At 37.8% G+C, this 11,722-nt stretch overlaps 1 protein-coding gene across 2 annotated transcripts in view; it reads right to left on the bottom strand.

Annotated features, from left to right (window-relative positions):
* Positions 1-972: 972 nt before the first annotated feature.
* Positions 973-11,722, bottom strand: part of LOC134743462 (moesin/ezrin/radixin homolog 1) — a 60,518-nt gene continuing 49,768 nt past the window's right edge. For both annotated transcript variants that reach the window (XM_063676900.1, XM_063676899.1), the window contains 9 exons: positions 7,952-8,074; positions 7,342-7,512; positions 6,922-7,133; positions 6,518-6,778; positions 6,078-6,183; positions 5,497-5,631; positions 5,141-5,287; positions 4,299-4,502; positions 973-3,488 (listed from right to left, as the gene is read on the bottom strand). In XM_063676900.1, coding sequence (XP_063532970.1) covers positions 3,324-3,488; positions 4,299-4,502; positions 5,141-5,287; positions 5,497-5,631; positions 6,078-6,183; positions 6,518-6,778; positions 6,922-7,133; positions 7,342-7,512; positions 7,952-8,074 — 1,524 coding nt within the window. In that variant the 3' untranslated portion in view covers positions 973-3,323. The remainder of the gene's footprint in view (positions 3,489-4,298; positions 4,503-5,140; positions 5,288-5,496; positions 5,632-6,077; positions 6,184-6,517; positions 6,779-6,921; positions 7,134-7,341; positions 7,513-7,951; positions 8,075-11,722) is intronic.

The raw sequence follows: 11,722 nt of genomic DNA, 5'->3' as shown, positions 1-11,722 counted from the left end.
TTGAATTAAATGACTTATTGATGGTAATGGTTATTTTAGATTACATATTTATTACTGATTTTAAGCTGATCTCGAACAAAATAGAGATAGAAAAGAGATCGTATTTAGGAGTCTTAGGACTAATGGAAAAATTGTATTTAGGACTAAAGGAATTGTATTTATTTAATAACATTTAATGTGATACTTAATGAAAAATATTTAAGCCCGATTTTAGCTCTCATGTTACATTAATATTGTAAAATAACATGACGGGGGTCTAAAGTCAGGCTTTTAAATCTTAATTATTGGCAAAAAAATACAATAATTGCACAGCGAATTCTACATTTTATCCTAGAATTATGTATAATGTGTCAAAATTGATAAATTACACATATATTTTTAAGTTGATATGTAAGATAAGACTGAAGGTATTTCTATTCCTTTATTTTTTTTTCTAGTAGATCTGTTATAATTATATTTTACATATAATAAATAAACACCGCACATAGCAATACAATAGAACTTTGGGCCCATTCAATTTAGGTATTAGTATTACTGTATCTATAGATTCCTCGATAAGTTTTATATGTCGAAGATTTGAGCCGACAAATTTATTTATTCCCTTTCTCTTTGCACACAGCACATAGCTAGAGTCAGACCGAGATACTTACTCGGTCTGACTAATTATTATTGGTATTATATATTTTTCATTTATTTACTTTAGTATTCAACTAGGTCGGTTAGTTAAATCTAGTCAAATTTGTTAACTTGAAATGATAACATCCAGCGAAATATAACTGTTTGTTGATAAATAACAACATTATGATGTAATGTAAAAATATATATTCTGTACTGATCCTAGCTGCAGCTTCCTAGTGTTTCGTTGTTTTTAATGGAATTACTATATTGGCATAAGTGTAGGTATGTATATGTTAGTTTACTCGCTGAAGTTAAGTGCTATGTGATAATGCTAAGAAATTAAATAAAACAACATTTACTTAATCGTTTTATTGGAAAAAAATTCACAGTAGAAAGGCAACATGGTATTGTATAATTTTAGAAAATAATGACAAGTTATCAATAGTTTAGCGTAACCGTGTCGCCAGTCGCACGCGACAATCGCAGCGATCTGACAACATTTAGACTCGGAACATGACGGATGGCACTTCAAACAGAACATAGAACGCTCGCTAATATAATTTCGAAATAACTCACGCCAACCGTATTGTAACTTATGGAATGCCTTTTATACACTTAACAATAAAACATACGCTCCCAAAAGCATACTGAAGCTTTTCGAATTTTGTTCAAGAGATCGCGACGCGATCGGACAGATAGAATAGATACGATAATTACACTTGAACCGATATCTCCTACGGCTAAAATTATAAATGATTATCAAAATAAATAAGATGCGCCCCGCGGCCCGCTCCGACGCTTGAGCATCCTTCTCTAACGTATCGCCCTCTCTCTCTACCCGGAGCAGTCGCTGCCGAACCGGCTTCCCACGCCTCGATCGAACTCGCTCACTCACCTGGTGAGAGAGCAGGACAAAGCGACCGAGGCATCGGACGGAGGTTCTACCTACGCTATCCCTACAGTAGTCAACAGGCAACTATAACATACCTAATACAAATAAACATTACTGAATAACTCGACGCACAGTTTCATGACTCACATTCCCAGCATACATCTATCAGTTAGAAATAAAATCCGAATTATTTAAAAAATAATTATTAATAATAAAACAAGCCGGTGTGCCGTCGTGGTCGTTTGTAAATGTTTTTAAAATATGGTTAAAACGTGATTCCTCTTGTATACATATTCGGTTATAGCACATTATGGTCTAAAATAAAATTACTATTAAGTAATAATCAATATTTACATATAGTCCCGACTGAAGTCGCGAGTTCGTGCTGAAAAGTGCACAGAATTCTCACCTTTCTTGCGATTTAACGATTAAGTTCGAAACTAAGGGCAAATCGGACGGTTGCAACCTTACCTCTTTTAGCGACGGACTGTCTAACAGCACTTTTTTTAAATAAGTATATTGGATTTAGATCCAAAATATGTACTTGGAAACGATCAGTTTTCCGAACCGCGCCCTCTTATACAAAATATGACCTTTACCATACAATATATTATTGCGTACAAATATAAATCGAGAATAAAATTCTCTAAAAATACATTCGACGGACCATACATACAAATAGTTCTATACAATAGTATCTGCAAAAATTATAGACAGTTGTAAATACATGTATTTGATGAATAAATTGAGATAGATTGCAAATAAAATGGAAAATACAATGATTTATTTAATACGGTATATTCGGTAATACTTTGTCTATACTTTTGGCAGATTATTGTGAGACATTTTTTAATAATTTGTGTATATTTTACTCAAAAGTGGCAGCATTAGGAGAGCGATTTGTCGCTGCTTTACCGACGGACTCCCTTGGGCAGTCCTTAACTAGGATATGTTTAAAACGCTTACAAAACTTGGTCCAAACCGTAGACTGGTGGGCTTTTCAATATTTAACCGTTAAACTCGGATATAAGTACTAAATTAGAGCTTTAGCACAAATGGTATATTAATTTTAGATGTCTTTATATACATTGACCGCAATAAGTTATAGTGAAGTCTTAAGTTTAATTTCTTAGTAAGTGATGACATCACTGACAATGTTAAATGTTGTCTCTTTCAAAACTACATGTTTTCATGTTTAAGTCGGTTACATTACAATACTAATAAATAGTTCTCACAGATAATGTGGTGTACAAACATTAGTCTTTTACATAAGGCAGCCCTTAGTCGCAATATGCAAGAACTATTTCACATATAAGGTCTTATTCCAACATTCAATGTTTCTATTGTTGTAAACATGGACATGGCAAAATATTGACATTTGGCAAAATCTTTCAACATTAAATGTTATAAGTGTTGCTAATGTGGACACGGAAAAATCTATCATTTAATGTTTCAAGTGTTGCAAATGTGGACGGCAAAATCTTCTAACATTTAATGTTTTAAGTGTTGCAAATTTGGACTTGGACACAGGAAAATACCGTTTCGAACATTTAATGTTCTAATTCTGGGGTCGGCAAACTTTTGTGAATAAGACCCAGCTGAGTAGTAAATGACATGTTTTTGGAGTCTCAAAGTGTTTTCAGTAGTCCAAGTACACAAAGTGTAAAGTTTTGGTCGACTCGAAGAGCCGCCATCTAACCTCCATGCGGCTCGCAAGTTTTCCGACCCCTGTTCTAAGTGTTGCAAATATGGACACGGTGAAATATAACCCCCAGTCATCGCGTCGAGCCGGTCTCGTGTGCATGTACCGCGGTTACATGTTTTCGAACTGATCGACGCGACGCTTGGTGTTGCCCTTGCGGATCTCGCGCAGAGTCTTGTACTTGTCGCGGCCCTGGCGCACGTTCTCGCGGTGGATCTTGTCCATGGCGGTCTCCTTGGTCTCGTCGCGGGACTGTGCGAGGTCTTGCTTCAGGGCCTGAATGGGGTAAGTTTGGATTAGTTTTTGTGTAGCTAGAGAAAATACTAATTTTAATTCACACACAAAGCGTACCGTATAAGTTGCAGATATGCAATTTACTCGTATAACAGTTAATTAAATACATGTTTATGTACAATTACAGTGAAAGTGGGTCGGGTTTAATAGTTATTGGTTTTAAAAGGTGGCAGTTGTCGTTTTACTCCTTTAATATTGATACCTGAGCAAGCGAAAGATTATAAAATTAAACCACGTGCGTAGCAGGTTTGAAAATTGGAATATTGAGGGTTCGATATTTCATATTCCAATTTTTTACCATACTAACGCGAGGAAAATACTAAATGTAAAACATTAAAATTGAATACCAATGAATTCTATTTTAAATATTTATCATTCTAGGTTAACATGAAGGAATTCAAAATTTGTATTTAATTACTACGCCTTTTTAATGAATAAAATGCAACTTTCTCATCATAAAGAAAAATACGAGCCGGCATGCTGAAAAATTGTGTCGTTTTCAAGCAAAAGGTACCACATTGTCGCTCGCTATAAGAACGCTCCGACAAGTTTTTCTTATAAATATTATGTACAAGCGATTTTCGTCCTAATGGTAACCGACAATGTGGTACCTTTTGGTACCGTGGCACAATTTATGTTAAGTAGAGTAACAATTTAATTGTTAATATTAAGAAGTTACTTTTCAAAATTAAATTCTATCGCATATTTTGCGCTCATCCCGGAGGAATAGGGCCATCTACGAAACCTCGCAATCTGATCTTATCGGGGAACAAATAAAAGCGTGTTCGGTACCTTAAGTTGGCTATGCAGACGTTCGTTCCTCTCGGCCAGCGTGCGCCGGTCCTCGACGGGGTCCACGAGGTCGTCGGGCGCGCCGGCCAGCTCCTGGCCGCCCTCGTCGGAGCCGCCGTCGGAGCCCGCGTCGCCCTGCCCGCCCTCCGCCACGTGGTGGTGCGAGGGCGTCACCGCCGCCGCCAGCAGCGCCGCCGCCTCGTCCTGAGGGGAACGGAAACCTTGTTAATACCCGCCGACCGATATCGACCCGCGGGCGTTCCGATGCGGTTCCCGATGACGCGTCGCCCGCGACGGGCGGGGCGGATCGAAGGATTAAAGAGAATCCTCGCAAATATAGCTCGCATCCTTCATACCGCGAAAAAACGTTTTATATTAGAAATAATTCAAAATATTAAATAGATAAGTTCTAAAACTGTATTTTCGCCGGCGCTTCGTTTGTTCCGAAACTTACATTCTCGACACATTTCATATCACAAATGTCACTTTCTGACGCCAAAACTGACGAAACTGAATACAATTAAAATTTCTTATTAAAATATTAAAAAGAGCACAGTGAATCTGAATCTATATGTAAAAGGAAAAGTCAGTATCGATCATTAAATCGTTACAATTTGTTCCTTCGTACCTATCTATAGTCCTATAGTGACACCCTAATTTTATAAAAATTGGCAACCAATTACATACTATGCCTTCACGAATTTCAAAATCCTTATCCTCGACCTCTGAACTAAAGCAATATTCCTCCTATTTGATTTTCTTCTTCCAGCTTTAAAGTGGGTTGCAACAATTTGGTACCCGTGACCAGGATTTTAGAACATATTTATCTATAATAATTTTACCTGTTGTCTGCGCGCCTCCTCAACCTCCTCTTGCAGCCGACGCGTTTCAGTGTCCTTCTCCTCAACCTCCTGCTGGATACGGGAAACCTCTTCTTGTTTGTTGCGGATCTCCTCTTCGAGCTTAGCGCGCTCCGCGGCTTCCATATTCTGAAATCATAATTAAATATTTAGTTTAGTGGCACGTTGGTCATACACTTAAATCTCATTACTAGAAACTACTTTTTTTAAAAGATGGATCTGTTAAATTTAAGTCCCCTCACTGGGAAAACCTACACACACACTACACATGACGTCCTGTGTTATATTTGTCACAACTGCATAACCTTAGACACCTCAAATAGTTTTGATCTGGATACCTTGGTCTCCTCGAGGCGGGTCATCATGGCCTGCAGCTCATTCTGTCGCTGCTCCAGCTCCTCCTTGGCAGCTTGCAGCTGACGGAGCTGCTCCTCTAGCCGTCTGATCATGTCCTGAGCTTCAATCAGGTTTGCCTGTAAGAATACAAATAACTTTTTGTCAAAAAATATTATTATGATATTTTTGCCTACTATAACGCGTCTGAAATCGTCAAAATATGAGTCCAAAGTCGAGGGGTTTAAAGAAAAAATCCAATAACTATCCAGTCTTAACTTCATCATCAGATGAGCTCGATGGTACTAACCTATTGTATTGTTTTCTGTATTACTTATACGTATTTGCAAAGTTTCCTATTTATATGACTATAATAAGTACGTTAAATAGACTTGGAAATTAAAAATGGCTGTGATGTCACAGCCATTTTTAATGGCACGCAACCCTTATAGGGTTCGTTTCATTTTGGCTGCTGAACAGTAACAAGGGTGTTAAAAAAGTACTGAGACTTTATATAATTTCGCACTTCGCTGATTGCTAGAAAAACTAAATTAAAAAAAGAAATAAAATTAATATTGATTCATACCTGTGAGCGTTCCATCTCCTCCTGCATATGTTTGAGACGGTCCTCATATTCCTGTTGTTTCTTTTCCGCGCGTTCACGAGCCGCGATTTCTAGTTGGAGTTTCTCTCTGAAAACAAAATACACCTTTTATAAAAAACGGAACAAGGACGAACATATCTACCTTTTCTTTATATCTGCTTCCTCTTAAACTTTTGTCTAGTAAGATATATTTTTTCGGACCATGCAAAGGCCTTTGACACTATCTTTACCCTTTTCCTTATTATTTAATCATAATATTTCAGTGTACCTATTAAGTCTAGTTTGTCAGCTCTAAAATATTTTACAAACCAAAAACAATGTACATTTATCCGATTCCACCCCTCAGTCTTCTCTAGTAAAATTTGGTGCCCCACAAGGTAACATCATAGGGCCAACACTATTGCTTTACAAAAGTAGCTAACCTCTGTGCCTGTTTGGCGAGCTTCTCCTCTCTAGCCTGGGCCTTCATCTGCTGCACATCAATAGTGTCGGGCTTGCGTCTCCGCATGTACAACTCGTGGTTGCCCATACACAGCGCGAGGATGCGCTTGTTGACGCGCACGCGCGGCGCGAAGAACACGAAGTCGGGCGCCTTCTTGTCGATGGGCTTTATGATGAACTTGCGGTCGTTGAACGAGATGTTGCGGATTTCAGACCAGGGGAAACCGATCTTTGGAGTCAGTCTGGAAATAGAGAATTTTGTGATGAGTGATATATACTACTGAAATATTAAAACCACCAAGGTAAACTGGTTTTTAAAAAGGTGTTGGTCAAGGATACATATCCATCATCAAGATTCTGGTCAATGAAAATCTCGTGTACTTACTTGTCGTCCTTCTCATAGATATTAAGCCCGAGAGCGTCAACACCGAGCCACAGCTCCGTGGTCTTCTTGTTCCTGATCTCGAAGTAGTTGACTCCGTACATCTCGAGGTCCTGTGCGATCTTCAGGTATTCCATCATGGCGTCTTCGCGGAGCATGCCACGGTGCTCTTGCCACCAGTTGGTTATGCTTTGTTCCCATTCGTCGCGGGACATCTGGTGACGAAAAAGTACACTTAGGTTAAATTAGAATTGTCAGGAAAGAGTAACATAGGCAGATTAAATTAGGCGTGAATTAAATATGCATTCAATTCGAACGAGAACTGTCAACAGTTTTTCATGTTTATAATGCGGTACAAGTGTTTTTACTCTTAACATTCTACCACACGCCGCCAAAATGATTCCCCTTGTATATTGCACCAACCTTGTGCTGGTCGGTGACTCGCTGCGGCAACAGACGGTCGTTGGCGAGAAACCCGGGCCCGTGCAGGCCGGGGTTGTGGTCGCCGTGTCTCGCTTGCACCGCGTATGATGCGAGCAGGACGGAAGTTTCGGGCGGGCAGTAGATCTCGTCTGACAGGATGGCGTTCTTCACCTGGAAAATAGAAGATAGGAGCGTAATGTGTGAGTTTTGAGAACAATTCTTCTTGTGAAAATGAAATAAATAGTATTTTCTAGCCACAAAAAGATTTAAGAGAGAGTAACAAGGTGAAAGTAATCTATAAGGCCTCTATAGGGCTATAGATAGGGCCTTTTGCGGTAAATAATGTTATTTCTAAAAAAATATTATTTAATCGTATGGAGTATTTACAGAAACATTTTCAAACAATATGTAGCTAAATAAAATAAGGGCTGTAAGAGTGCAGAGGGCAGCGCTGTATAATATGCTTAAGGGTCAGTGTTTGTCCTAACCCTAGGGCACAATAAGATTGTATTTTTGCTTTTTTTTTTCAGCAGAATTTTTAGGGCAAAGGTGGCAATGAAGCTTGAATTGAGGATTTTTTAAAAGGCCGTTAAGAGTAGATAGTGCGTACCTGTAGGTAGAAGAGCTTGAGCGTTATCTCCTGGATGAGCTCATCAGCCACATCTTCAGGATAGAATTTGGCTCGGAACTTGAACTGCAGCGGGTTCTCCTTCTTCACGTCCTGTTGCATCACCTGGAACAAACACATCATAGGGTCAGATCAGCTATACCTATTAGTTTTACAATACTTGTAGACAAAGTTTAAAAATTGCCCTTTTACTAACTTTTTAAAATTTTGGATAGATTATAGCTAAAAACGACCTAGGTCCGATTGTAAACACATTAAATAAATGAATTCTATTCTATACTTAATTCATTGTGCATTTTATATTTAATTATTGTTTTTATTTTTTTCTCTTTTGTTGTTTAGTATGTATAGATTTTTTTATTTTTTTTTGTTTGTGGTGGTTACTTACTTACTTTTTTTTGTCTGTTTTTTGTTAGTGTCGTTGGCGTATGTGTCGCCACCAACTCATAGTTTTAAGTCAGGTCCCCACTGAAAACCAGCGCCACGGATTACCGCGGCATTATGCTGAGTGGGGTCCTCTATTTTAGCGTCCAATGTTTTTTGTCTGTATGTTTCCTTTTTTTCATATATATGTAATCTGTTGTGGCGTTAAATAAATGTATTTTCTTTATTTTCTTTCTTTCTTTCTTTATTCTATTTAAACAATGTCAAAAGGCCTTTTATTATTGGCGAAGCAAGTGTCAATTGTATCAAAATTAGTTAATACATGTAAAATTGTAACTTAGTTTGTCAACGCTTTGTTTGAAATTAAGCTTTTTGGTCAAACGTTATTGAAAGGCACCGAAAGAGTCACTTCTGATAAAGAAAAGATAACTGGAACTGGACTTTGCGATTTTTTTTGATAATCTGTTAGTACTGAAATAATAGGTGAAACTGAAAATAAGGAAACCAAAACTATGACGTCATTGGAGCAAAACCTTGATGTCAGATTTGATGCACACGCAAGGTCTTTTGATGATAACGCTAACGTTTCCAATAATTAGCGGTATCATCAAAACGTACAAACATGCTATAATAATTAATTACAGAACTCATTATCGAGTACCGTTCGGTTTAAACGCGAGTATTTATACACTACATTGGAAATGACTATTTTAATAAAGTAACTAGATCTCATAATAAAAATGCAATTTAATCTATGCAAAGCGAATATAATCAATCTACTTCTAAGTACTTAAAAGTAAAAAAAATAAACAGTCTACTAAAAGAATAATGGTAAACTGAAATAAATATCATATACGAAGGAAAAAATTACCAAAGCCTCCAGTGTCCAGAGCTGGAATCGAACCAGCGTACCCCGTTTACCGAACAGGTGCCTGAACCGCTCGGCTATCCGGCCACGGTGGCATGGGTCGAAATTTCCAAGTATATGACAAATTCCCGAAGGCTTGTGGCGCCCCCTGGCCACTGGAGGCTTTGGTCATTTTTTCCTTCGTATATGATATTTATTTCAGTTTATAGTTTAAATAGTAGTGTGTCTACTTGAAAAACCACAAATTAAAATATTTTCATAGAAAATAATTTAATTTGTTCTTAGAGTAAGAATAATGGTCTCAACAACTCACTACAATTTTACAATCCATAAAATGTATTATGCGACATGATTGTTGGATTGCCGTTGTAAATGTGATTTAGAAGTACAAAATCAAAATGTAATTGGATGAAATTGTATCCTAGTAGCTTGACTAATTAACACTTGATTTTTAACTGGCCTTAATAGCAGGGTCTATCAACAATTTTTTTTCTCTTGATCCACCCAGCAACCAAATACAAAAGTGCACATCACGTCAACACGAAGCGGCATAAATCCTTACCCATCTGGAGAACGGGAGCGACCCTGACTTCGCGTCGTGCCGGGGTCCATCGAAAGCGTTAAAAAGGCAACAGTTAATTACTATTCAGAACCAGTTGCAACACATACAGCCCAACAAATAAAGGGTGGCTAAAAATAAGCGCATTCCTGTTGCCAAGGAGGTTTTGGGATTATACTGAGCAACTTTTACTATTGGACGAAACACGAAATCGCGAAAAAAAATCTACCCTCCCATAGAAAATGGACCAGCCAAAATGTATCAAACAGCCAAATTCTTTTTTGCGATTTCTGGGTTGGTCCCATAGTAAAAGTTGCTCAGTATAATCCCAAAACCTCTCTGGCAACGGGAATGCACTTATTTTTTAGCCACCGTGTATATACTAGATAGATTGGAGGTGACTTAGGGAAGTCCCACAAAACAGGTGCGTCCAGATCTGTTAAATGTGCCACAATGCCCGCAATTCCGCACAAGAGCCTTGCATGAGTTGTGCTAGTTGAGCGCAATTCGATGAAACATGCATTCGTTAGATTTGGACGCACCTTAACCAATTATCTAACAGTGCGCACTAATTATGAGGATTTTAAGGGAAGCTAAGCTTGCCCCCCACGCCTCGCTTTTAAATTTTTATAGGGGATTTGCTTAAAATATACAATATCGTAACATAATTATACTTAGCTTAAGTACTTGCTTATTTCTACAACAGCTACAGCTACAGCTACACACAGCTAGCATACTATTGTTTTCTACCATACACATAAATTACAATTAAGGCTACATAGATATAAAAATATATATTTTTCACACAATTACATTATTTACATTTCGTAAATGAGATGACAGGAATCATGATACAAATGAAGTAAGTACTTCTGAATAAAGTAGCTAAGCGGCTGAGATGTTAAAAATGGTCTGTACGATACGTACTCTTATTAGAGAATATAAGGGTAACAATAAAGTTTTGTTCAGACCAGACTGCAGATCATTTTGAACATCTCGCCCGCTTACCTACTTCTGCTGCAGTGGTATGGGGGTTTTCAGAAAAAATGGTATTTACTTTTTTTCGAAAAACCATCAACTTTTGGGTTATTTAGACTCAGAATCACGAGTACTATTGAATGAGACAAAGAAAAAAGTGTCCCCAGTTTTTCATACAAATTTTGGGTGTCAGTTTTGTAACGGTTTAACGGTCATTAAATTAATGTATGTGAAAATGCGTTACAAAACTGTCATTTTGTGGGGACATATTTTTTTTCTTTGTTAATCGATAGTCCTCGTGATTCTGAGTAGAAATAACCAAAAAGTTTAAGGATTTTCGAAAAAAAAGTTAATGGTACACTTTTAAGTGAAAATGCCCAGCCGGGCTAGCACATGATTGGCGCGAGAGTATCTCGCCGCGACATAGACTACTCGTCCCTCTTTAATTCATACAGTTAGTAAAAGAAGGGTAGTCTATCTCGTGGCGAGATACTCTCGCGCCAATCATGTGCTCGGCCTACAGGTACCATATAAAAACTAGCCATATACTTAAAAGTATGTAACAATAAACGGAATTGATGAGAACAACTCTTAGACCTACACTAAGTAACCGTCCACTTTAACTGAACATTCGTGCACCTTATTAACAAAAGCACAAGGTCCATAGGGAGATGTTATAGCACCAGTCACCCCTGTGAGCCTCACGATAGTCTTGCTAAGGTGTTCGTTTTCTATGACAGGGCAATCAACAGTCACGCGATATGCCACCGCAAGATATTCTGAATCCTTCTAAATGTATCATTAAATATTCCAAACAAAGGTATTCATTTAGAATTTTCCAATGTGTAGGATTGTGTAACCTTTAGACTTTAGCACAAGATACTGTACATTATACTTACAGTTTTGGTAGAATATGTACTTATGCTTGTCTATCCCTAACTGCACTGGCTAACTGGCTGTATAC

Source organism: Cydia strobilella, chromosome 8 (assembly GCF_947568885.1).
Source record: "Cydia strobilella chromosome 8, ilCydStro3.1, whole genome shotgun sequence".
In the NCBI taxonomy this organism is placed as follows: domain Eukaryota; kingdom Metazoa; phylum Arthropoda; class Insecta; order Lepidoptera; family Tortricidae; genus Cydia; species Cydia strobilella.
Note: the sequence above shows the minus strand (reverse complement) of the source record. Positions and strands in the feature narration are given on the sequence as shown.